At 63.6% G+C, this 24125-nt stretch overlaps 4 protein-coding genes across 4 annotated transcripts in view; 2 read left to right on the top strand and 2 right to left on the bottom strand.

The window, feature by feature from the left end:
- CHLRE_11g467597v5 (uncharacterized protein) overlaps window positions 1-10042 on the bottom strand; it is a 19851-nt gene extending 9809 nt beyond the window's left edge. Inside the window, exons 1-21 of the mRNA XM_043067349.1 lie at window positions 9434-10042; window positions 8900-9160; window positions 8464-8512; window positions 7958-8094; window positions 7486-7614; window positions 7240-7281; window positions 6776-6853; window positions 6181-6290; window positions 6019-6070; window positions 5570-5711; window positions 5031-5155; window positions 4428-4525; window positions 3960-4078; window positions 3404-3722; window positions 2929-3055; window positions 2497-2651; window positions 2059-2131; window positions 1647-1700; window positions 1093-1178; window positions 472-572; window positions 31-141 (exon numbers count right to left, since the gene is read on the bottom strand). Of these exons, the coding sequence (XP_042919349.1) occupies window positions 31-141; window positions 472-572; window positions 1093-1178; window positions 1647-1700; window positions 2059-2131; window positions 2497-2651; window positions 2929-3055; window positions 3404-3722; window positions 3960-4078; window positions 4428-4525; window positions 5031-5155; window positions 5570-5711; window positions 6019-6070; window positions 6181-6290; window positions 6776-6853; window positions 7240-7281; window positions 7486-7614; window positions 7958-8094; window positions 8464-8512; window positions 8900-9160; window positions 9434-9514 (2449 nt within the window). The 5' untranslated portion in view covers window positions 9515-10042. The remainder of the gene's footprint in view (window positions 1-30; window positions 142-471; window positions 573-1092; window positions 1179-1646; window positions 1701-2058; window positions 2132-2496; window positions 2652-2928; window positions 3056-3403; window positions 3723-3959; window positions 4079-4427; window positions 4526-5030; window positions 5156-5569; window positions 5712-6018; window positions 6071-6180; window positions 6291-6775; window positions 6854-7239; window positions 7282-7485; window positions 7615-7957; window positions 8095-8463; window positions 8513-8899; window positions 9161-9433) is intronic.
- Window positions 10043-10142: 100 nt separating this feature from the next.
- CHLRE_11g467598v5 (uncharacterized protein) lies at window positions 10143-19679 on the top strand. The gene is made up of 11 exons (XM_043067350.1): window positions 10143-10433; window positions 10840-11008; window positions 11823-11948; window positions 12047-12381; window positions 12670-13061; window positions 13339-13566; window positions 13752-15117; window positions 15349-15431; window positions 15702-15881; window positions 16226-16366; window positions 16697-19679. Exons 1-11 carry the CDS (start codon window positions 10370-10372, stop codon window positions 16793-16795), a joined length of 3183 nt encoding a protein of 1060 aa, XP_042919350.1. The 5' UTR covers window positions 10143-10369; the 3' UTR covers window positions 16796-19679.
- Window positions 19680-20258: 579 nt separating this feature from the next.
- CHLRE_11g467599v5 (uncharacterized protein) lies at window positions 20259-22056 on the bottom strand. The gene is made up of 2 exons (XM_001698724.2): window positions 21821-22056; window positions 20259-21437 (listed from the first exon to the last, which is right to left on the bottom strand). The coding sequence occupies exons 1-2, from the start codon at window positions 21895-21897 to the stop codon at window positions 20864-20866; spliced, it is 651 nt and encodes a 216-aa protein (XP_001698776.1). The 5' UTR covers window positions 21898-22056; the 3' UTR covers window positions 20259-20863.
- A 150-nt stretch (window positions 22057-22206) lies between these two features.
- Window positions 22207-24068, top strand: CHLRE_11g467601v5 (uncharacterized protein). Its single transcript, XM_001698777.2, has 2 exons — window positions 22207-22550; window positions 22803-24068. Exons 1-2 carry the CDS (start codon window positions 22474-22476, stop codon window positions 23401-23403), a joined length of 678 nt encoding a protein of 225 aa, XP_001698829.1. The 5' UTR covers window positions 22207-22473; the 3' UTR covers window positions 23404-24068.
- The last annotated feature ends 57 nt before the right edge of the window (window positions 24069-24125 follow it).

Below are 24125 nucleotides of genomic sequence, written 5' to 3' on the forward strand. Positions count from 1 at the left end.
AGCAACACACGCTGCCGCGGCCGCACTCACTGCTGGGGTAGCCCCAGCGCTGGCTGGGGAAATCGTTGATGACCACACAGCGCAGGCCCCAGGCGAAGGGCGAGATGTAGTAGCCCCAGATCCAGTAGTCGGGGATGGAGCCTGGGGAGGCGGGGGGGAGCGGGTACGTGTATGGGGGTGGGGGGTCGGTACGTGTGGGCACCAGCACCACCAGCCGCGCCATTCGACCAGCCGCGCACTCCTGCCCTACCGTTGCAACTTGTTTGCCATCTGCCGGGGTTTGGGAACCAGCTGCACCCTACGGGACTTCACCAACCTGCCTTACAACTGTCCCATCGCACACACCACCACCACCACCACCAGCACCCCCGCCACTGCTCCTTCCTGTCCGCCCCAACCCAACACAACACCCCACAAGTCACTCCCACCCCCTACACACACACACCCTGCACACCGCCGCGCCGGCCCTACCCCGGATGATGGCGAATCCGGACAGCACGATGAGGATGAGCAGCACGAAGCCGCCGAAGGCGTTGGCGCTCACCGCGTCCGGAGAGGCGTAGGCAATCAGCCTGTGGGCACGAGTGTGTGTGTGTGTGTGTGTGTGTGCGCGTGTGTAGAGGGAGGGAGGGTGTAGAGGAAGGGTGTGTGTGTGCGTGCGTGCGTGTGTGTGTGTGTGTGCCAGCGGAAGCATGTGTGTGTAGAGGGAAGGTGTGTGTGGAGCAGGAATACTGGGTGAGGGTGGTAGGCGCCAGTTCAGAGATATTCGGTGCATTGCGTTTGACAACTACTATAGGCTCCGGACGCTACCTTTCTCAATCCAATGCGCCCTAGAGACCCACACTCCATCGCGCCCGACGCCCAGGCCCACGCCCACACCCATCCCCCCCCTCCGCCCGCCCGCTTCGTGTTGGACTCGTGCTCGGGCATGTACCTCCCCCCCCCCGTTTTCCCGTTTTGGTTGGTTTTGGTTTAGTTTGGGCTGGTATTTACAACCCCCACCCCCCCACACACACACACAAACACACAAACACATGCTACACTTTCATACACACACACACACACACACACACACACACACACACACCACACCTGAACAGCACGTTGGAGTTGAGGCTCATGGAGAACATGGCCAGCCAGAAGGCAAAGAACTGGCCGGCCACGGGGGTGTAGCCCACCTGAGTCGCAGTTGGTGGTGACGAGGTGTCGGTTGCGTGGTGAGGCGTTGGTGGTGATGAGGTGCGGTGGGATGTACATGTGCTTGCGGCAGTGATGGCAATGCTTGTGGTGTTTGGGATTGCACATGGGAGGGGTTGCCGAGCGGAGAGCCTGAACAGATGGCGGCTGCGGACGGATGACAGCTAATGAATGACCCCTCCACCCCGCTTAACCCCACCTCGCCCCCCACACCCGGCAACCCCACCCCCATGCCTACCTTCCGGGCACCCCCCCCCCGACCCCCATGTCTGCACCTACCGCACGCCCTGGGACGCCTGAACACGGCCTGAAGCTGTACGGCACGACCCCTCCATCCCGCTGAACCCCACCTACCCCCCAAACCCGTCCGCTGAACCCCCCCCCCTCCCCCCCCCAAACCCGTCCGCTGAACCCCACCGCCCCCCCACACCCGGCCCCCCAACGCGCACCATCCAGTACAGGATGAGTGAGTAGGCGAGCGAGTCCACGACCATCATGGGCACCTGCAGGGGTGGCGTTTGAGGGGGTGAAAGCGGGGTGGAGTGAGGTTTAAGGCGGGTGAAGAGGGGCGTTGTAGACAAACTAAACCGAACCCAAATGCAATAGAGCGAGGAGGAGGCTGGAAGGGGGGTATAAGAAGGGCAGTGGCGCGGCAGTTGATGCAAGGCAGGTCCACCAGGGCGTGCCGGTCGAGGCGACACGCGGCTTGCGGCTGGCACACCCGTCCCGTCCCCTCCTGCCGCCCTCCCACCATCCCGCCCACACCCCCCATAACTCGCCCTGCCCACACTCAGGCGGTATGGTGAAATCAAAACACACACACACACACACACACACACACGCACAGACACACACACGCACCTGCGCCAGGTTGGCACCCAGCGCGTGGCACCAGGCGGGGTAGAAGTATGCGGTGCGGTGCTTCTCCCACACACTGCAATGTGGGTGATGGTGGCGGTGGTGGCGGTGGTTAGTGTTTGGGCTTCCGAGAAAGGAAAGCCAAAAAGGAAGCCGTGCCGCAGCTCAAAACGCAGCTCACAACTTTCTCACCCTCGCCTCGCCTCGCCTACCCTCTGTCGTGAACCAGAACGACCCCAAACGCGCCGGCCCAACATGGCCTATATCTTTCGAGTCATTCCAACCCCTGGCATAGGGAGAGTACGGTAGGGAGAATCCCCTGCTCGTATCCTTTTCCCAACGATTTAATCCTGCAAACCCCCTCTCCCTCCCCCTCCCCTCCCTCCCCTCACTTCCTTAACTAGTCATGAATGCATACCTCCCCCTCCCCCCTCCTCTCACCCCTTTGTGGCCAGTGTGACGGGCAGTGCGGGCATGGCGCCCATGGCCATGAACATGACGGCCAGGAAGGACACGCCGAAGTAGGCGCGCGCGTCGCTGACCGAGGTGCCCAGCTGGAAGAACAGCGAGCCGGTGATGAGGCCCATCACCACCACCTGATGGGGGGGGCGGGTGGGTGCGCGTGTGTGTGTGTGGGGGGGGGGTACATTGGGGGTGGTGTGTGTGTAAAGGCCGGGGCGGGGGCAGGGAGGGGCAGGGAGGGGTGGCAGGGGCAGGGAGGGGCCGGGGCCGGGGCAGGGAGGGAGAGTGGCAGGGGTGGGAGGGTGAGATGGGGAGAGGTGGCAGCGATGGGAGGGATTGCACGGGGTATCGTAGCAAGGTTGGTAGACGCACACGCACAAACACACAGCCCCCCCCAAGCCCCACACACACCTGCATCAGCCGCCCCTTGATGAGGATGGTGTCGCGCGACACCAGCAGCAGCTGCCGCCGCACCACCACCGCCAGCGCCTCCAGGTGACCCAGCGCATAGCGGGTGCGCACCAGCGCCGCGGGGTGCCTGCGGGGGGCGGGGGAGAGGCGCGTGGGGGAGGGGGATGGAGGGGGGGGGGTTACATTCAAGACTGGCTAAGGAAGGGGGTGGGGTGGCAGAAATGAGGTGTGTGTGAAAGGTAACGCAGGGTGGAGGAAAGCACAGAGTGGGAAAAAGGTGGGAAAAGCACTCACGGGTTCCATTCATGTAGCCCACTATCTCCGGATGCGCATGAATACACGGTGCCTCCCTCCCTTTTCCTCCCTTCCCCGCCCTCCCACGGTGCCCCCCTCCCTTCCCCTCCCTTCCCCTCCCTTCCCCTCCCTTCCCCTCCCTTCCCCTCCCTTCCCCTCCCTCACAGTATCCCACACCCACCCCTTGGCCTTGTCGAACGGCTGCTCCAGCAGCCTCCGCATGTCGCGGCCCGCCTCCGTGTCCCGCCAGAACGCCTCCGCCACCTGAGACGGCGGAATCACCCAGCGAGTGCCGCCGCTGCAGGCCGCCGCCGCGGTGGCGGCGGCAGTGGCGGCGCCTTCGGCGCCCTCCGCCACCGCCTGTGGCTTGGAAATTTCCAGGGCGGCGGCGGCGGCCTTGCTCTGAGAGGGCGGCGAGGAGACGCCCGGGGTGGCGGCGGCGCCGGGCCTGGGCAGTCCCAGTCGCGCGCGCAGCTCGTCAGATGCGTACTCCTGCTGGCCTGTGTGTGTGTTAAAGAGCACAAGGAAAACATTACGCGTGCCTGTGTGTGTGTGTGTGTGTTCGCGTGTGTGTGTGTGTGGGGGGGGGGTCGGGTGGAGTTACATTCATGATCATGAACGATGACCTATGGTGACGTACAATAGCTCGCATATGCGGCTGCAGCCTCTCCTTGCAGCGCTCCTGTTTCCTGATGGGATTGGGTCCAGATTCAACCCCGCCCCCTATCTCGACGCGCCTGAGGCGGTGGTGATCTCCTGCAGGAAGGAGGGGACGTCCTTGCGCGGCGGGCACACGAACCCCAGCTGCTGGTAGAAGGGCAGCGCGCCCGCCGGCGGGCCGTGGTAGGTGATGTGGCTGCGCGGGCGGGCGGGTGTGGTGGGTGTGAGAGGGTGGGTGGGTGGGTGTGGGGGTGCGAGAGGTGGCTGGGTGGGAGGTGATCAGTGAGTTCGCCAGGCAACGATCACACGCCTACCCATGCTTTAAAGAATATGAGTGCAGTGCAACTGCAAAAATAAGAGCACGCCCACAGGTTTGCCGCTTAATCCGACGGGAGGGAGCCGCCCCCCCCCCATAACGCAACCGCCGCTGCCCCCCCCCCCAGCCTTGCACGGACCCTGCCGTTGACCTCCCGCCTCGAACCTCCGACCCACTCTTTCCCCCCTCAACCTCCCTCCCTGTCCCCCCCCCGCCCGCTGCTGCTCACCCGGCGCTGGTGAGCACGACGTCGTCAAACAGGAAGTACACCTCGGGCGGAGGCTGCAGCAGGCTGACCAGCACCGTGGTGCCGAACAGCCGGCAGAACTGAGGGAGGGGGAGGGATATGGATGGGGTTTTGTTTTGTTGGGGGGCTACAGTCATGAACAGCTAAGGTAATGGTAGACGGTAGGCAATCTTGGGGCAGGGGTTGCGCTCAGCGACAGCAAAAGATGTGGAGCTGAGGAGAAGAGCAGCAACAGGAAGCGGCGTTCACTTAGGTGGCCTGTTGGGCCTAAACCCTCGCAGACGCATTCCTCCAACCCCAACCCTGCACCCCCGACGCCACCCCACCCCATCCCACACCCACCACCCGCACCTCCCCGCACCTCCCCGCGCACCGGCACTTAGCGCGGCAGCTGGGGATGGAGTGGAGCCCGACCCCGCCCCGCCCCACACCTAACCCCATTGGGTTTGGATCCAGGGCCGCGCGCGCACACACATAGAGCAGAGTCCGGCCCCACCCCGCCGCACCCAACCCCACTGGGTGCCAATCCAGGAACGCGGATCCAGGAACGCAAATCTGGATCCAATGGGCCGCGCCTCCCCGCACCTTGCACAGCAGGTCGGCAATGGAGTAGAGTGTGGCGCTGTCCAGGCCGGTGCTGATCTCGTCAAGCAGCAGCACGCGGCGCGGGCCCACCAGCATCTCGGCAGTGGTGACGCGCTTGCGCTCGCCTGCAGCGGCGGGTGGGGGGATAAACATTCTTGTTTAATAAGGAAGAAGCGGAGTTGTAGCCAGGTACATTGGTACAGGTGGTCGGGGTTGAGGGGTGGTTGGGGTGGGTGGGGTGGGGGTGCTCGGGTTAGGGGCTGGGTGGAGGTTTGAGGGGAAGAGTTTGGGGGAACGAGGATGGTTGGTTGGGAGGGGAGGGTCCAAACCCAGAGATAAGCCAAGACCCGGAATGGGGAGGAGAAACAGGCGAAGAGCGGCTCCCCTCCCACACCGGCACACCGGCACATCTCTCTCCCTTTCCCTCCCTCCCGCTAGGACGTCGTGAGTCGATAACTCCGCTTTACCCCTCCCTCAACCCCTCCCTCTACCCCTCCCTCTACCCCCCTCCCTTTCCCCCCCCCCCCCCTCGGCCTCACCTCCGCTCACGCCGCGCAGCATGGCGTCCCCCACGGGCGTGTTGGCGGTGTGTGCGATGCCCATGGCCCGCATGGCGCCCAGTGTACGGATGCCGCTGTCGTACGTCTCGTCCATCAGCTTGAGCAGCTCGTCGTCAGACAGCTGAGGTGCCGTACAGCGCCGTACGGCAGCAGCACGTGTGTGAGCGCGGAGAAAGAGTGGGCGGCAGTACGGGAGACACCATGGGGCACACGGCCTATTGTTTCCTGTGCCCTGATGACACCTCGTCCTCCCCGCCCTTCAACGCTGGATCCGCATGCCTCCCTGGCCCTCACAACCCTGGCCCCCGGCCCCCGAACCCAACCCGACCCCCTTCCCCGGACCCCATCCCGCCCCTGGCCCCAAATCCCGAACCCCCCGCCTCTAACTCCGGACCCCCCCCCCCCGCCCGGCACGCGCCCCTCCTCACCGAGTGCTCGGGCGGCACGTAGGTGCCGTCGGCGCGGGCCTTCTCGATGGCCCTGAGGGGGGGGGTTACCCGCATGGAATGTCAATGGCGCGAACCCTGCCCCGCCCCACCCCCACCCCCTCCCCAACACACACGCACTAACACACACGTACGCACACGCACCTCCTCAGCTCCCCCGGCAGGTCGAAGCCGCCCCCCCGGCTGCCCAGCTGGCACGTGTGCGCGAACTCCAGCGTCTCCATGACGGTCAGGGTGGGGATGTGGTTGTCGTGCTGGGGGGAGGATCACATTCATTATTATTAAGAAGTGAAGGAGGGGGAGGGAGGAGGGGAAGAGTGTTGAGGAGCGATCAGCACTCATATACCCCGAGAACTACAGAGGAAGGAATGCACCCCAGACGTGTGGGGTGGGCGCTTTTCCTCTAGACTTCAACAAAGAGGGGGGGCAGAGGGGGGGAGAGGAGGCCAGGAGGAGGGCAGGAGGGAGGGGAGTGAGTACATGCGACATGGATCCAAATCCGCCACACAGGTCCAGGCACTCCGCCTTCTCGACAGCCCCGGTCCCAGTGAGGACGGAGCACAACGACCGCAAGCGCCACTCCAGGACACAGCAATCCGCCCATCCCCCCCCCCACCCCGTCGGCCCGGGCGCAACCCCCTGGCACCCCTGGGATTGGGCAGAGCCCCTCCGCCCCCCAAAAATGCTCTACCGACCATCTTTGCAACACCCCCCCCCCAAAACACACACACACACGCACCTGGTTGACCAGCGAGGTGGTTCGCTCCACCACGAACTCGTCCTGGGTGCAGCCGTTGTAGCGCAGGTCGCCCGTGATCTGCGTGCCGTGTGACACGTGGGTGCGTGCGTGTGTGTGTGTGTGTGTGTGTGTGTGTGTATGTGTGTGTGTATATGTGTGTATGTGTGTGTGTGTGTGTGTGTGTGTGTGTGTGTGTGTGTGTGTGTAGGGTTGAGGGTTGAGGGGTCAGGGGTGGGTGCGGCCAGTGTGGGTTGAGGGGGCAGCCGTCATGCCGACCGGGCGAACCTGGCAATGTTCAGTGCCGTGGCAGACAGGGCCAGGCCTGATAGCGCCGCCTCCCCCTACCGCATCCCCCTTGTGCCTCACTGGGACACGTCCCAACTCCAACCCGGGGGCGACGCGCTCCCCTTGTGCGCTCCCAGACCACACACGCACACACGCACACATACACACACACGCCTTACCCGCAGACCCTCCTGGCCGTTGCGGTAGCGGCCCGCAAGCACCTGCGACCAGTGGGTGCGTGCGTTTCGTGTAAAGCAAAACTAACCTGCCACGCCCCCTTATCTCTCATCCTCCCCGCCGCTCCAGGCATCTCCCCTCCCCTGCCCTACGCTCCAGCACCTCCACCCCACCTCTCCCCTCCCCCATCTCCCCCCTAACCCAAACCCACCCCCTCCCCCCACAACGCCACACACGCAACCCCTCACCTTGAGCAGGCTGGACTTGCCGGAGGAGGGCGGCCCCAGCAGCAGCGTGGGGCGGCCGGGGCGCAGCACGCCGCTGAGGCCGTCCAGGATGGGGTGGTCCACTGTGTTGCTCTTGACACACACCAGCCGCTGCGTGAGGGGTGAAAACGTTGAACCGGGCGTACATTGGGAAAGCGACAGGGAAAGGCGTGTGTTTGTAGGGAGAAAGGGGGAAGGCGCAAGTGAATGCCCAAAACCCAAAACTTGTTGAGACCTCTTGCAACCCCTCCCTCCCCCTCGTTGGTTTTGGTTTAGTTTGGGCTGGTATTTACAACCCCCCCTCTAATCTTCCCTTCCCTCCGCTCGTTGTAGCTTGGTTTGGTTTAGTTTGGGCTGGTAATTACAACCTCCCCCTCCTCCCCTCCCCTCCGTTTCCCCCCCTAGTTTGGGCTGGTACCCCCCCCCCCCCCGCCCCCGCCCCCAAATACCCCACCTTGAATATGCCCAGCAGGGAGTTGCCCACGGAGGGTATGCCGGCACTGCCCACCAGTGCGTCCGTGTGCACAGCCAGGTCGCGGTACTCGAGCGTGACGGAGGGCATCGACACGCCCAGAGCCCGCATGCGCGCGCCTTGGCGGGGGGGGGGGGGGGGAGGAAGGCAGAGGGGAGGAGGGGAGGAGGGGAGGGGGAGGGGGAGGGAGGCAGGGTGGGGTGACAGGGAGAAACGGGTTGCTATGCAGGGAAGGTCAGGGAAAGGCGGGGGGGCCTCCTCATTCCTCGTTCCGCCAGTCCTCCCTCCCGCGTTCTCATCCATCAGCCCTGCGCAGCCCTCATCTTTCAGTGCACAGTCCTCCAGCCCTGGTCTCCAAGTCCCTCGTGCCTCCAGCCCTGGTCTCTCAGTTCCTCATGCCTCCAGCCCTCATCTCTCAGTCCCTCATGCCTCCAGCCCTGGTCTTTCGGTCCCTCACGCCTCCAGCCCCCATGAGGGTGCGCTCTCACCCATGGCCGCAGTGAAGCCGCCGTACTCCTTGAGCTGCTCGTCCGCAGCCTGCGGGGCAGAGGGCGCGGGAGGAGAGAGGAACAGGAGGGAGGTTGAGGAAGGAGGCTGAGAGAGGGTTGAGAGGGGGTTTTCAGAGGCTTGGCGGAGGGGAGGCGTGCCAACGTGTGCTGCCACGGGTGGGGCTGTCGCAGGCGGGGCCAGCAGCACATGTGGGGAGTGCGCCCCCCTGGTGTGGACTGGGCGCCGGGGGGCGGGGGACTGCTGGCGACCACGCACACGGCCCGCGCCCCGCCTTCATGCTCCCCTCCACCTCCAGCCCCGCCCCCGCCACCCTTGCAAGACCCCTGCCGCCGAGCCCCCCTCCCTCACGTCGTACTGTACTTTTAAAAGCAGTACCGCACGAATCCCAACCGTTGCCGGCGGGTCCGTACCTACCTGCACCTTCTTGTCCAGCTCCTGCAGCTCCTTCAGCGGCCGCAGCCGCTTGTGCACCGCCTCATCCACCGCAGCTTCCATCAGCGCCGCCTCATCGGGGGGGAGCTGACTCAGCCTGTGGTGCAGGCGATGTACCTGCGCCTGACTCATGCGCGACAGGACGGCCGAGGAGGGGGCACTGGAGCCAATCTCATCCGTGTACTGGGCTGAGGTCGGGAACAGCCGCGTCGCCAGGTCATTTTCCTGGAGGGCGAACGCTTCCTGCGGAGGGTAACGAGGGAAACACAGAAGGTTTTGAGCATGTGAGGGTTTGGACGAGGGGTTTTGCGTCAGCGCAGGTTTTGCGGGAGGGCGAGTGGGCGAGAGGCACCGTATGACGGCGTACACCATACGGCACTTCCTATCGTGACCGACTTCGACCGCGTGTGCGCCCCAGGCCCCCCCCACCGCTACCGCGGCGTCGTCCAAGGACTCAAGAAAACAGGAGTAAAGGCCGGGCTATAGCAAAGAAACGGGTAAGCAGAGAAGACTCACACGCGTGGGAACGATGCCGAACACGCCCTCAACGCCGATGGCGTTGGGCTCAGCAATGAAGGCATTCTTGTAGTCTGCCATTGTTCGCACTGTCAGCAACAATCCAAAGAGGCCAAGGGACTGCGCCGTGCTGGTAATACCGGGGTCGAAAGCGCTCGACTAGTCAAACGCGCCGAGTGCACGCGACTGAGAGCCCGGCAGTTTCTTGGATGGCTGTATTGAACAAGTGCGTCGATGATAGGGATACCAGCACCAGCGGTCAGCTGCAACTGTTGGCGACAAAGTGTTTTCGTGTCGCTAGCGCCCATGCGCCTGCTGCAAATCAGCCATGGTGTGAATGGATATGTTACTGAGCGCAGCACAGGCTATCGGCGCTCGAGTAGGCGCAATAATTCGCGAGTGAATGCACCGGATTGCATAACCGGCACCCTCGCCGTCCCTCGGTTGCATGTCCTGGCCGCCCTGTTGCTGCGAGTATATTATACGCGGTTGGATGTATATTTTAGCTTGTGATCGGGTTGGCCATCGTTCCGAAGTTCTAACCGCCCCGCAGTGGTCGGAACCGAGTAATGCAAGGCCGTCAGGGCAGAAAGTGCGTATAAGGACTGAGGCAGAGATACGGGCGCTTACAGCGGGCGGAGGGGGCTGCCGGCACGAAAGCGAGCGATACCCATTCATGCTTGCGTTGCAATGCCTTCTACATAATGATATTACACAGCGCTTAACATAAACCAGAGCTGCCGTCTCGCGCGTCGCCATGTACACAACTCCTTCGCCACCCTAGGGTTTTTGTGCAAAGTTACAAAATCGTGCAGCTTGCAGCGATTTGCAACAGTAACAAATTGGAAATGGTCTACGTGGTGCCTGTCGGCCTTTGTCAGCAGGCCAGCCGGTACGTCAGCTCAGCCAGGCCGGGGCGCTCGGCCGCCTGTCTGGATGCAGACGCGAGAAGATCCCCAAGACAAGGCGCCTACACCTTGCTACATCATGCCTCCCGCCGGTGAGGCCTAGGCCACCACGTGCGAGTGGCAGCTGCTGGCACCGAACAGACCGGGGGAGGTGGGGGCGACAGGCGTGGGAGGCGTGCAGGCTCGCGCTTGCTCTAGGCCCGCCGATAGCGCCGCACCCTGCGCCGGGACGGCAGAATGGGAGTGCAGGGCAGCTTCCATCTGGCTGGGTTCCTCGTCAGCGCACACAGCATTACCAGGCAGCGAAGGAAGGACCGGGGCTGGCCTGGGCGGGCAGGGGTGCCGGCCTGTGGGAAGGGGCGAAGGGCGAGCCGCCTTGGATGTGCCTTAGCGAGCTGAACCGAGCCACAGACAACGCCACGGTTGCATGGGGCATCCCTGGACACAGATCCATGACACGCACCCCCTTGCTCCGCATACTGCGACCATGTCCTGCAGGTGGTGCATGTGGAGGCGGCATCTGGGTCGGCCCTGTCAGGCAGCAGCGCGAGTGGAACCTGCAACTCTTGCTCCATGGCAGTCTGGCCCATGTCAGTCTGGCCCATGGGTCCCAGGCCGCGCGACGGCGCGGCGCCGCGCTAGACTCAACGCGTCGCCTGCCTCGAATGTGAGTCAATCCACGATATGGTGGCTGGTGTCGTGGCTGGGAATGCGCGCCGGGGACGGGAGATGCCGGAGCGCTTGCACGTGGATCGCTAGCATGGGCCGCTTTCCCGCCCGAATCCGGGTCGGGGGGGTGCTCATCCAGCAGGGGCGCAACCAGGCTTGCCCTCTTCACTTGCGTTCATCCCGACATGTAGCAAACCTGACATTGCGCACAAACAAACTACTCACAGCTCCTTTCGTAGGATTAGGCGTAGGGCAGGTTAGCGCAGGGTAGCGCAGGAAAGCGCAGCTGAAGGGCACAAGTCAGGAAAGCAGAGATAGGCGCTGCGTGCTAGTTGATTAAGGACTGTAACGAAGCCGGACAAGCCGGCGAGGAGCTCGAACCAGGTGCGAGTTGCGCGGGTCGGCCGAGGGTTGCGTCAGAGCGGGAAGCGCCTCCGCGGCAGGCCTCCGCGGCAAAGCTCTACAAAACTGACGTGGCCCTGCATTCGTTCGTCCACCACCGGATCGCTTGGCCAGCGGGATGCAAGAGCTCAGCGCGGGGGCGCATTTGTTGCCTGGCCATTTGACCGGTTCGTCATACCCCCGCCCTTGCATGCAAGCGGCTCACGCCGCCTCGGAGCGCATCAGAGCATCAGAGCTGCTTTGTTGCTATAGCACAACCGCCGAGCCCTGCGTGGCTACAGCTATCAGGCTACGCACGCCTTTGACCCCGTGTGGTGGCCACGTGCCAAAATAATCTTGGGACCAATGCGCAGATTTTTACGCCAGCCACGACGGCCTCAATCTTAACCGGGCCTGCCTCCTTACCACAGGGACAGCCTCTATGACCTCTTCACGCCGGAACTAGCAGGGCAGCCACAAGCGACACATATCCAGCAGACGGCGACCTTGACCTCTTTCTCCGCGCCGCTGCAACAGCGGCGCACGAGCTCGCCACCGCGAGCACAGCTGGCTTAGACAGCAGACCTAAAGTAGCTATATAGGTCATGCAGCAGTACCCCTATCATGCGTCCTCGTTGGCGGGACACGGCGCCAGGCCTGAGGCCGCCGGCGCGCAGCAGCAACAGCCGCAACAGCAGCAGCAGCCCGCCACCGCCGCGGCCAGCAGCTTGGGCACCACAGGAGCCAGCAGTAACAGTAGCAGCAGCAGCCTCCTGAGCAGGCAGCTGAGCAGCCGCGGCGGCAGCGGCAGCGGGGTGGGCGGCGCCGCGCTCCATGCCGCGCTGTATGGCGCCCGCGGCGGCGGCGGCGCTGCTGCTGCCGGTGGCTCGGCAGCGCCTGGCGCGGGCACTGGCACAGCGGTGTTTCGTTCCTTTGTGGCGCCGCCCCGCGACAAGGGACTCCTGGCGGCCGCGGTCACAGACGCCTTCAGTGAGTCGGGGGGCGCGGGCTGCGGTGGGATGTGCTGTGGGCAGAGGGGATGGATATGGTTATGGAGGAGCGGGCCGAGGTGCGCACGTGGGGTGGCGTGGCGGACCTCTGCGGGTACCGTGCGTCATGTTTCGCGATGTGGGTCGGGCGTGTTGCACCTCCTCCAGTGCTTCCCTCGCACCCCTGCCCCGACCCACATCGCGCCCTCTCCTCCATCCCCCTCTCCAACCTGCCCTGACCGCCACCTACCTCCCCTTCCCCTCCCGCTCCTCCGCCGCTCACACGCAGTGTCTCCCAACGACACAGCCACCGACCCACTTGGCGTGGCCACCTCCGTGGACCCCATGCTCCTGGCCAGCGCCGCCGCCGCTGATGACGTTGCCAACAGCGGCGGCATGCTGGCGGCAGAGGCTTTCTCCGACTTTGCACACAACCACAGCCACAGCCACGGTCACAGTCACGTGGCGGTAGCTGGAGGCACCGCCGGCGGCGCTGCCGGCGGCGGCGGCATGCACACCCTGAACATGGGCGTCGTGAACTTGGCGGCGGCCGCCGCCGCCGCGGCGGCGGGCGGCAGTGGCGTGGTAAACCCGGCGTTGCTGGCGGCGCAGGCAGCCGCCTCCGCGGCGGCGGCGGGGCCGTCCTCCAAGGCTGCGCTGTACGGCAACTTCAACAGCCAGGTGGGTGGGTGGGTGGGTGGGTGGGCTGGGGTGTGGACGGGTGGGCGGATGCGTGGATGGGTTGCCTGGGGTGCGGACGTGTGGCGTGTGGGGCCATGGATGCAACTGTGAGATGGGAAATGGATTGCTTGGAAGTGGGCGACGTGGTCTGCTGCAACCGTGCATGGGCTAACAGATTGTGTGACTTCTCCCCCCCTCTGGACGTCGGCACTTCACTTCATATTTGATACACACCATCCCATGGATGGCTACCCCCCCCCCCCCGCCAACTCCTCAGGGCTCCACCGCCCGGCGCTACGCCGCCGCTCAGCTGCACCAGCTGAGCGCCGTGCGGCAGCTGCAGGCCCGCCAGCAGCAGCAGCAACAGCAGCAGGCGCAGGCGCAGCAGCAACAGGCGCAGCAGCTGCAGGCGCAGGCGCAGGCGCAACAGGCGGCGCAGCAGCAACAGCAGCAGGCGCAGGCGCAGGCAAACGTGCTGGAGGCCTCGCCTGAGGTTGCTCAGCAGGTGCGTGGGTACGTGTGTCAAGGTCTGCTGCATCGTGACTGGGGATTGTGAGGCGGTAACGAATGGCGCGTCGGAGATGGAAATGTCGAGCCTTGTTGCGTGCGCTTGCGGTTGGTTATGCTTGTTCGCTCTTACATTATTCACTGACCGGCCGCCGCCCCGCTGCGTCCCCTACCACGAAGCAGGTCGCAGCCCGCAACGCAGCCGCCGCCGCCGCCGCCGCCGCCGCGGCGGCCAGCTCTGGCGCCGCATCGGGCTACGCGCCGCCGCCTCAACAGCAGCCTCAACACCATCACCTGCGCGCGGCAGCTGAGAAACGCCTGCAGGCAGCCACCGCTGCTGCCAACGCTGGCCCCTCCGCTTCCTCCGCCCTGTACAAGCGCTCCGCGGCCGCAGCTGCTGCTGGCGCCATTGAACCCGGCAGTGCCGCCGCCGCAGCTGCTCGGGCGGCGGCGGCGGCGGCGGCAGGCGCGGTGGGCCCGATTGCCGCCGCGGCCGGGGCTACAGCGGCGGCGGCGGCGCCCGCGGCTCTGTACAAGCGGCTGTCGCTGAGTCCTGCTGCCGTCGCTGCTGGCAGTGCGCGTCAGATCGCGGGGGCGGCGATCCAGGCCGTGGCGATGCAACACCAGCACGCATCTAGCAGCAGGGCAGCATCAGCAGCCGCAGCAGCTGCGGCGGTGGCAAATGGTCAGGACGCATGCTCTTCGGCCTGTATGGCTGTGAGCCCCGCGCCCGCCGCCGCCGCCGCCGCCGCCACCGCGCCGCCGCTGCCGTACCGCGTGCCGGCGGCGGCGTACGTGACCACGGCGGCGCCTGCTACTGCCGCTACTGCCGCTGTTGCTACTGCTGCTGCTACTGCCGGCGACGACGCCTCCCAGGGCTCGGAGGCGCAGACGTTCCTGGACTGTCAGGAGCAGCTCTGCGACGATGAGGACGGGTATGATGAGGAGGAACACCGAGGCATGATGGGAGCTGATGTCGACATCATGGATATGGATATGGATGAGGAGGTGGAGCAGCAGTACCAGCAGAAGCACCAGGCGCACGCACACGCCCCGCCGCACCCGCACAGCGGCGGCAGCGACGCGTCCGACTGCGCCGCGCCGCAGGCAGGCGGCAGCAGCGGCGGCAGCTGCGCCTACGGCGGCAGCAGCATCAGCGGCGGCGCCCGCTCCTCCTGCCGTACCGCTGGCATGTACTCCTCCCAGCAGCAGATGAGCAGCGACAGCGGCGGCAGCTGTGACACCGCCGTGGGCGTCGCCGTGTGCGGCAGCGCCGGAGGGGCCACCGGTAACGTCGTGGTCACAAGCGCCACCCCTCTCGCCGCCGCGGCCAGGCCTCACTCAGGCGCCGCCAAGGCGAAGGCGCACGCGCATGCGCATGTGCATGCGCATGCGCTGGCGGCGCCGGCCCGCTACCCGGCCCCCACGGGCTGTGGGCTGGGGCCCCGTCACTACGGCCCCGTGTACTGCCCCACGGTGTACAGCGACTGCCAGTCGCCTGCCGCCATGGCGTTCGCCAACGCCGTCATGGCGCGCATTGAGCTGCCGGGTGCGTGGTGGGGTAGGGTTGGGTGGCGTGGCGTGGCTGTGGCTGTGGCTGTGGGTGGGCGTGTGGGTGGGCGGGGCCTGCGTCCTTTGTCCAGTCTGTGCTCACAGTGCCAACACGCGTTCATGCGCACCGCCGGCCACACCGCTCCATCCTACACCCCAGCTGCCGTCGCTGTCCTTGCCCCTGCCCACCTACCTGCCTGCTGCCTCCCACCCCCCTGGCCTTCTGCAGGCGGCGTGTGCTTCATGCCCGTGTCCACGCAGTCCATGCTCTACTCCACGGGGGTGCGCTGGGGCTTCTCCGCCTTTGCGCTGGTGGGTGTGCGCGATGTGTGTGGGGTGGCGGCTGGGCGGGTGTGGCGTTCAGGGTGGTACTCACTGGTGAGGGTTGCATTGGGTCGGTGCGCCAAAGGCATGTTGTGATGCATCCCTTTACTCGCTACGCCGTGCCACTGCAGCACACGCCAATTTCCCGCCCAACCTCCCCATCCAATCCCACCCCCCTGCCCCCACTCCTCCAACCCTGCCCCCACTCCTCCAACCTTCTGCCCCTACCCTTCCCCACCCTACCCCCCCCGCGCGCAGTCCCTGGGCTCCTCCTACTTCCAGCGGCTGCTGCAGGCCACCGCCATGCTGCGCGCGGCCGTGTGCTCCGCGCCGCCCTTCGCGCCCTACGCCGCCTACCTGCAGCCCGACAGCCGCAACGCGGCGCAGGCGGCGGCGGCGGCACAGGCGGCGTCCGGTCACGTGGACGAGTACCTGCACGTGAGTGGCGGGCGGCGTACGTGTGGTGGTGTGCGTGTGTTAAAGAGCACAAGGAAAACGTTGTGCGGTGTGCGTGTGTGTGTGGTGGACTCCTGCCCCTTGAGAGGATTGCCATCCCTGCCCTTTCCGTTGTTTGACCCGGTACTCAACCCGCGCTCTACCGTCTCTTGCCCCTTGGTCGTTTCGTCTCCCCAACCGTCGCCTAGCACCGCACCGCGACACCACCCCCAACCCCCCCGGTCCTGCTGCCCCTGTCCCTGCTGTCCTCTTCTCCTCCCTCCCCCGCCTCTGATCCCCCTCCAACCCTCCCCTCCCCTCCCCTCTCTGCCCCCTCCCCTCCACAGAAGGAGGGCCTGCACTCCATCCTGTTCACGTGCGCCTACCTGGCCACCAAGGTGGTGGACCGCATGCCGCACCAGGACATGCTGCGCCGCATGCTCACCGTGCTGTACGGCACCGAGGTCAGCCGCGAGGACGCGCAGGCGGTGAGTGCAAACTGGGATGCGTGGGGCTGGCTGGCTGGCTGACTGGGTTGGCGTAGTGGGCGTCTGTGCGTCCGGTACGGTGGTGTGTTGGGTGCGGCCGATTTGGCCCCCGCCTTGTCTAAGATGCGGGAGCGGGCGTGCGTTCTGGGATCCTGGCTGCAACACGTGATTGCGCCGCTCACGTCGTCACCCCGTGTGTGCTGCGTTCGCTGTTGCCAATCATGCAGCCCTGCAGTTTCCTCCTTCCTTAAGGGGGGGCGTGTGCGTTGCGTGTGCGTGTGGCCATGCGCATGACTGCCTACGTGTGTGCACATGCACATGCACATGCAGGTGGAGCTCAAGTGCCTGGAGGGTCTGGGCTACCGGCTGGGGCCCTACTTCGCGCACAACGCCCTCACCGAGGCGCCGCCCTGCTGCGACATCTACTAGGCCGACAGCCAGGAGGCCAGGCGGCTAAGTGGCCAGGCGGCTAAGTGGCTGGCATGGCGGCACTGGTGCTGGTGCTGGTGTTGCCACGACGGGGCAAGTTGCCGCATCGACAAGGTTGCTGCATGGAAGCAATGCGCCATGCTGCGGTTGATACGCCCCAGCGGCTGCGCGGTGGGTTTGGATTGCGAGGGTTGCTGGTGGGGGGAGGGTAGATGTAAGGAGTCAAGGACGGCGGCGTGGCGGGCGGCACATCACACGGCGGGGGCAAATCATGGGGGTGCGGATTGGACGGGGCGGTACACCTTGACACTGCGGTGGGCTTGCATCCCGATGAGTGGGTGGCGTATGGGAGGCTGCTGCTGGGCTTGTTGGGGAAGAAAAGAATGTGCGGATTTCATGCGCCTGCACGGTCATGCGCCTGCACGGTCCTGCTTGCCAGAGAAGGCGCTTGCTGCGCGTGCTGGTCCACCGGTGCGCGCTCAGTGCGAGCGCCACAGGTGTGCGGGCACGCTGAGTTTTGAGGGATGGCATCACTCATTTTGAATGGGCGTACTGGGCTCGTCTGGTTGCTTGTGAGACGGGTTTAGACAGCGATTCGGGGCCCTGAACCAAAAGGAGGCTCAGCGACAAGTAGAAAGGAAAGTCGGTCGTGGTGGAGAATAGGTCGGGGCACGAACACACAGCCACATGCCACCCGCATATGTGCCGTATTTTAAACGGAGGGATGGAGGGCGGGGGCGGATGGATGAGGGGCGGGCGCACACGCCACACGCCGAGTTAAAACATAACGCGCCAAACGCAAGGTATGGCTGGATGCCGACAACTGCTAAATATGTATGCGTACGTACGGTACGAGAACGATGCCGGGGGGCTGATGAGCGTCGTGCGTGTGCTCATGAATATGACATCACGATGTATGGAGTTACGCAATGTCTTACGCTCTTAGTTGTCGATTGGGCGGGGATCCTGTGGTTTGACGAAAGGCAACTGAGGCCCGCCGGCACGGAGCCTGCATGTTTGCAATCAAAAGGTGTGGGCCGTTCTTTACAATGGCGTGGATGTTGCTGAGGAACACACAGTCATGGTACTGCCAATGGTTTGGGAGTCACTGGGAAAGACACACCGTTGTATGATAAGGTAGGCGGCAGCTGTACATTCAAGTGCGCGGTTTGGCGGGTACGGCAAGGAGTTTGATGCATTTGCATTCCCTACACGGACGGGTGGATGGGTGGATGGATGCATGTGAGAAGGAGCATACATTGAGATGCGGGTAGATAGTGCTCGCAAGCACACGCTCCACGAATGCAGCACGAATGCGGACACGATACACATGCTTACTTACTTTCCAAGGTGGCGGTAATTACCACAGGAAGAGAAGAGAATAAATACGAAGAGGGGCCGCGAGGGAAGAGGGTTGCTGACAGCTGTGGAAGGCCCCAAACACACCCGGAGGCGTAATCAGTTTTGGCACTGCAAGGAAGCAGGCGCACGCATGCACGCATGCGTCCCGCCCTGCATGCTGCCGCAATGCAGCAAGCATTGTTAGGATAGTAACTCTGCTGATGATTGGCAGATACGGCACTGGGTGTTTGTTGCTGATGAGTGACAGATACGGTTCTGGGTGTTTGCTGCGGATGACTGGCAGATACGGTACTGGGTGTTTGTGTATGCGCGTGTGTGCGTGGTAGAGAGCACAATTAGAGCTCTTTGTGAGTGTACGGGTCTAGCTGTGTGCATGTCGAACACGGATTCGGATGTCAATCGCGCAGCAGCGCAGGGGTAGGTCGGAAAAGCTGTAGAAGCCTATGCGAGCTGGGCTGACGTTGAGGTAGTGCATAGTGATGCACAGAGACGGCACCATGTGAAGCACGGCCCGCCACCCTTCCCACTTCCAGAACAATAATGCAGGGCGTTGAGATTGATGCGCCCGTGGAATGGTGGCGGGTGGCTGGAGCGTTGGCGCTGTCGGGCTGTGCATCGGGCTTATTACGAGGAGCTAGCTGCTGCCACGCGCAGCGGCCAGGCAATCAGGCAGGCAAGGAAGTGGCAGTAGTGCATGGCGGGTGCGAGGATGATTAATAGAAGCAAGGCTGACGCGGTGGCAGATGCGTCAGTGGTGCCACAGATTGTGCGCCGCCTCGACCGCATTGCAGGGCCGCTATGCCACTACGCTTCGGATGCGTAAGGGATTGATTGCATCAGTTCGCAAATGCGTGCCGCTCGCTGTGCGGGCAGGGCCGCTCTGCTACTGCGCTTCGGATGCGTAAGGGATTGATTGCATCAGCAGTTCGCAACTGCGTGCCGCTCGCTGTACGGGCAGGCCGCATGCATGACAGTTTGAAGGATGCATACATGGAGATGGCGCAGTCTCGGCAAGAGCAGGGGGCGAACTACGTAGTTGGTTGGTCAAGAGGTGGAAGACCCGGAAGCTCATTGCAAGGGAAAGTCAGAGGGTGGGCGGACACCCGGATAGAGGGTGCGTTAGTTGTAGTGGAGGGGCGCCGGGTGGGAAGGGTATGTAGATCGATTATAGCGGGGGCGGAAAGGGTTTGCTGTCAGTTTGTACACGATGGCGGTACAGGCATGAGGAGACGTGCGTAGTGTTCATCAGGCCGTGTCGGCGGGGAGGTGCGGTTTGAAAGTTGGTTGCGTGTGTGTGTGTGTCTGTGTGTTTGTGTTTGCGTGTAGTGTGGCGGCGCGCGGGCGGGTGGTCCGGGCTGGCTGGGCGCACCGAGCGCGTGAGGCAGGACGGCGCTGTTGACAAGCGCCGCGCTGGTTCAAGTGCAGCCACCGCACACCCAGGACTTGCTCGCTCATCCCCGCCGGTGCTTCCCGGGCCTGTGACGGGGCGCTGCTGGTCAGGCTGCTGTAACACGCTACGCACGCTCGTGCGCACCCACTCGAAGCTACGTACAAGCCACACGCACGCAGGGTGCGGCAACCCTGGGGTCCCGACAGCTCGCTTTAGCAGCGTGCTCCAACTTCCACATCAGCGCATTTCCAAGCACTACGACATTTTCTTGGAATCGATGTGAATGCCATTTAATTGCATTGCTACGCATCACACGGGACTCGGCTGTCGGGGCTGAAGTACTGGACTCAGAATGCGCAGTTCCGATGCACCCCGTTTCACCACGTGCTGTAACCCCCACGGCCGCCAGACACCCTTTCCCCCAGCAGCCTGACTGGGCCGTGTTTACAGCCGGATGCCGGATGGTGGATACCGCACACACATCAGAACCAGTTCTGGGCTTGAGTTCCCCTTGCGCAGCCCTGCGTCATAATCCGTTGCTGATTTTGCCGTCGAACATTCGCGCTCTTCCCTGCTGCCGACCGGCCCCCACCCTGCCTATCCTGCCCCTGTCCCTTTACCCAGCAGTCCCACTCGACTCCCACTGCATTCGGCAATGCATCGCCCCGGGCTGCATGCTGCATGTTGGGCAGTTGGATGGGCTGCATCGCCAATGCGCATGATTTACAGTTGTTAGTTGTGCCTGTCCCACCTCAGGCGCCATTCCAGCAAGACGCTACCTTATAGCGCTTCCGCAGACCATCAAGAAGAGCATTGGTTGCGTTCAGAGGACTAGAATTGCATGTTGGTGCCACAACACAAGGCAACACCAAGTAACGCTATGCATGCGTCCCGTTGGCATATCATTTGAAAAGTTCTCTAGCCGGCAAGCACGAGGCTGCTCCATACTATCAGTATTCACACATACGGCGCAATCACCATGCCATACTGCAAAGCTACAAACCCGCATTGCCCCCACTAGGAAGCGTAGTAAGGCACATTGGTAGTCACTGCTTGCCGGCGATGACAGCGTCCAACCCACCCAGCTGCTTGCGGGCTTGCACATACGAGCTCCACCTTACTTACTAATGCCCCCCATACCATGCGAGGCTCACCGGAAAGAACGCGAAAGAATCAATGTGGGACAACGGTAAAAACGCAGCAGCTAGCTAGGTGCTGTTCACAGATACATGGCACCCCAGGCTAACCCGCCTTACTTCAGAAGGTGCTTCACGCACTGGCCCCAATAAACAGCTGACCAGAAACGTCTCCAGTGTCTACCGGTGGCCCGGCGGCACCGCACCCGGGTAAGGCTGGGGAGGGTAGGCGCCAGGAGGGTATGCGGCCATAGGTGCCGGCGGGTAGGCAGCAGCGGGGTAGTAGGCGGCGGCCGGGGGCGGGGCGGCGTAATAGGCAGGAGCGGGCGGGGCAGCGTAATAGGCGGGCGGGGGTGCGGCGGCGTAGGCCATTGGCGGGGGGTGCTGGTAGTGCTGCTGCTGGTGGTGGGGCGCGTGGGCGGCGGCGGCGTTGTCATTTGACTTGAGCGCCTTGTTGGGCTCCCAGCTGAGGGCGATGGAGAGGAAGCCGCGCTGCTTGCGGCTCTTCTTGCTGACCACAGGCGCCTGGATGCGGTCGCTGCCGCTCTCACGCGCCTTGGCGAGCGAGAAGGTGCACGTGCCGATCAGGTCGTCCTTGCCCACGTCCTCGTCCTTGATCTCCACATCCACGTTGTTCTCGTTGATGACATTGAAGCGGAACGTCTCATTCCACACGGGGTTGCGGCCGCCGTCCACGGCCGTGCGTGTGCGGAAGGTCTGGCCGCCGATGCGGATGATGCAGTAGGGGTCTTGCCTGGAGGGGCAGGGCGAGGAGCCGGGACGAGGACAACAGGGTTAAGTGCCAGACAACAGATGCGGAGAGGGGGATGAGCGAATCGGCGTTGGGAGGCAAGCAGACGCGACGTCAAATGCCAGGCGGGCATCCTCCAAGACATGGCTTACTTGAGTGCTGCTGAGGCACGAGGCGCCCACATTGCGCTGAACTTGCATGCATTTCCCAGCTAAACGCGCCCTTCCAACGACTCGCCCAAGTCAGCGATCAGGCCCCTTCCCGGATAATCTCGACACGACCCGGCGTGCACTGCCCCTGTGCACTCCCCGCACTGCACACTAGCTGTATGGTGCCAACCCTGCACGCCCCATAGACAGGGGTCCCCAAATCAGCCTAATACTCACTTGCCGAACCAGTCGCCATCCTTGAGGTCCTTGCCGAACTCCATCGTCACCGACATCACACCGGCTTCCAGGGCCATTTTGTCGACAGCTGTAGTTTATGCGACTGAGGAGCGTAGCACGATCCGCTTAGCTTGGCTTAAGCCGTGCAGTTGGAGGAGTTATGAAAGCGCAAGCGCGAGCGAGCTGTAAGTATGGGCGGTATGTACGCGGCTTTTGGATTTGTTGGCGCACTTGTTATGGTTGCAAGCTAAGAGGAAATGATGGTTTAAATGTGGAGCCAAAGTGCCCAACTGCTGCCCGCCGTACCGCCCATCGCGTCGAGCAGGGCGCGCGAACCCCTGCCGACCGGACCTGCGACCAGCCGTGTCTGCGCAGCTCCGCACAACTCTAGGCAGGCCCAGACTTCATTGTTATATAAGCCCCAAACTGTTTTATAAGCTTTTGTCGACACAGCCTTCAAGCCGCACAGCCTCGCTCGGTGTACACTTGCAACACCTCTAAAAGCAGTTTGCGCAACTTCAGAACGACAGACCACAAAACATACAGTACTTCACGCCCACTTACAACTTATTTCAAGTAGAGCCTCTTCTTCTGATACCGGCTTAAAGCTTCGTGTGCATCCGCGCCCACGCTCATTGACAAGCCTGTCCACCATGGCCCTGGACGCGGGTGTGATGTCGGTGACGCTGGAGTTTGCCAAGGACCTGAAGGACGCGGACTGGTTCGGCAAGTGAGTGTTTACTTGCGTCCGTCCTCGCGCCATCCCGTTGCACAACGGGCGTCCGCGGCCCGGCCCCCCGCCAGCTCCCCGGGCGAGCCCCACCTCCCATGCATATGCTGAGAAGGTTGAAATGGAAGCGTTGACTCTAATGTCTCATGTGCTCTGAGCCGGGACGCCCTTTAGGAGCGCCCCTTCACGCGCTATCCGATTGGCACTCAGCCCTCTTGCCTCGTTACCCGGCTCCTCGCCCTACCCTTCCAGGCAAGACCCCTACTGCATCATCCGCATCGGTGGCCAGACCTTCCGCACGCGCACGGCCGTGGACGGCGGCCGCAACCCCGTGTGGAATGACACGTTCCGCTTCAATGTCATCAACGAGAACAACGTGGAGGTGGAGATCAAGGACGAGGACGTGGGCAAGGACGACCTGATCGGCACGTGCACCTTCTCGCTCGCCAAGGCGCGTGAGAGCGGCAGCGACCGCATCCAGGCGGCTGTGGTCAGCAAGAAGAGCCGCAAGCAGCGCGGCTTCCTCTCCATCGCCCTCACCTGGGAACCCAACAAGGCGCTCAAGCCCACCGTCACCACACAGCCCGCCGCGCCTCACTATCACTACATGCCCCACGCCGCGCCCCTGCCCGCCTACTACGCCGCACCTCCTGCCTACGCCGCACCTCCTGTCTACGCCGCGCCCGCAACTCCCATGGCCTACTACCCCAGCCCTGCGCCTCCTGCCGGCTACTACGCACCCGCGCAGGCGCCCACGTACGCGGCACAGCCGCCGCCTGCCGCAGCTGCCTACCCGCAGCAGCCGCAGCAGCCGCAGTACGCGTTTTATCCCGCTGTGCCCGTCGGGCACTAGGCAAGCGCTTGCTTTGTATGGAGTCAGCGTGCACTGGTACTGACATTAGGATGAGTGTGGGCTGACTGTTGTGGGACAAGTACATAGTGACAGGGTGTTGGTTTCATGGCGGGAGCAGGAGTGAGCAGGGGAGTGGGTGTGAACTGTGAAGCGGTGATGACCTCGAGCGACAGGTGATTATTCGGACCCCGCAGCCGCATGCGGCATGCGAGAGGCAGCAGCCGGCGGGGGACTGCGGACACTGCATGCCATGCCCACCTGGACCCGGTGCCGTGGTGCATGTGGTTTCCATCACATTACTAGGATGAGGAAAGCCGAATTGATTGCTGCCAGGAGTGGCGGGGTGCCGCATTGGAGGCCCCGAGGCTTTTGCTGACTGCCTCAGCAGGGCTACGATGCAATGTAGACGAGTTCGTGTCGGGCGTTCTTATTGATTCATTCATCATGCTATCGAAGATGCTCAAGGAAAACGAATGCGAATGCGCATGACGTGCTTGAAAAACGCAACACGCACAAGCGAACATGTTAATGGCGGGTAAAATCTGTTCACACGCTGACGCGCCAACCCGAGGCTTCAGGGCTTCCGCAGAGTGCATGAAGCAGCTCGATTGGTGCTGTTGCACAGCACATTTGTTCGTGTGATGCTTGTTATGCTGCCAAAGGTCGCCGTAGCTCCTCGGAACGCTAGTGGAGAGCCGAGCGGAGGACTAAGACTTTTGGAC

This window comes from Chlamydomonas reinhardtii, chromosome 11 (genome assembly GCF_000002595.2).
Source record: "Chlamydomonas reinhardtii strain CC-503 cw92 mt+ chromosome 11, whole genome shotgun sequence".
NCBI classification, from domain to species: Eukaryota; Viridiplantae; Chlorophyta; class Chlorophyceae; order Chlamydomonadales; family Chlamydomonadaceae; genus Chlamydomonas; species Chlamydomonas reinhardtii.

What these genes read in the sequence shown, in the direction of transcription:
- CHLRE_11g467598v5 (XM_043067350.1), top strand. Translation starts at nt 10,370, where the DNA reads ATGCAGACGCGAGAAGATCCCCAAGACAAGGCGCCTACACCTTGCTAC. An exon ending in CGGCGCACGAGCTCGCCACC is followed by an intron (nt 11,949 to 12,046) that starts GCGAGCACAGCT and finishes ACACGGCGCCAG; the next exon opens with GCCTGAGGCCGCCGGCGCGC. An exon ending in GCCGCGAGGACGCGCAGGCG is followed by an intron (nt 16,367 to 16,696) that starts GTGAGTGCAAAC and finishes ATGCACATGCAG; the next exon opens with GTGGAGCTCAAGTGCCTGGA.
- CHLRE_11g467599v5 (XM_001698724.2), bottom strand. Translation starts at nt 21,897, where the DNA reads ATGGCCCTGGAAGCCGGTGTGATGTCGGTGACGATGGAGTTCGGCAAG. An exon ending in GATGGCGACTGGTTCGGCAA is followed by an intron (nt 21,438 to 21,820) that starts GTGAGTATTAGG and finishes CTGCCCCTCCAG; the next exon opens with GCAAGACCCCTACTGCATCA.
- CHLRE_11g467601v5 (XM_001698777.2), top strand. Translation starts at nt 22,474, where the DNA reads ATGGCCCTGGACGCGGGTGTGATGTCGGTGACGCTGGAGTTTGCCAAG. An exon ending in GACGCGGACTGGTTCGGCAA is followed by an intron (nt 22,551 to 22,802) that starts GTGAGTGTTTAC and finishes CTACCCTTCCAG; the next exon opens with GCAAGACCCCTACTGCATCA.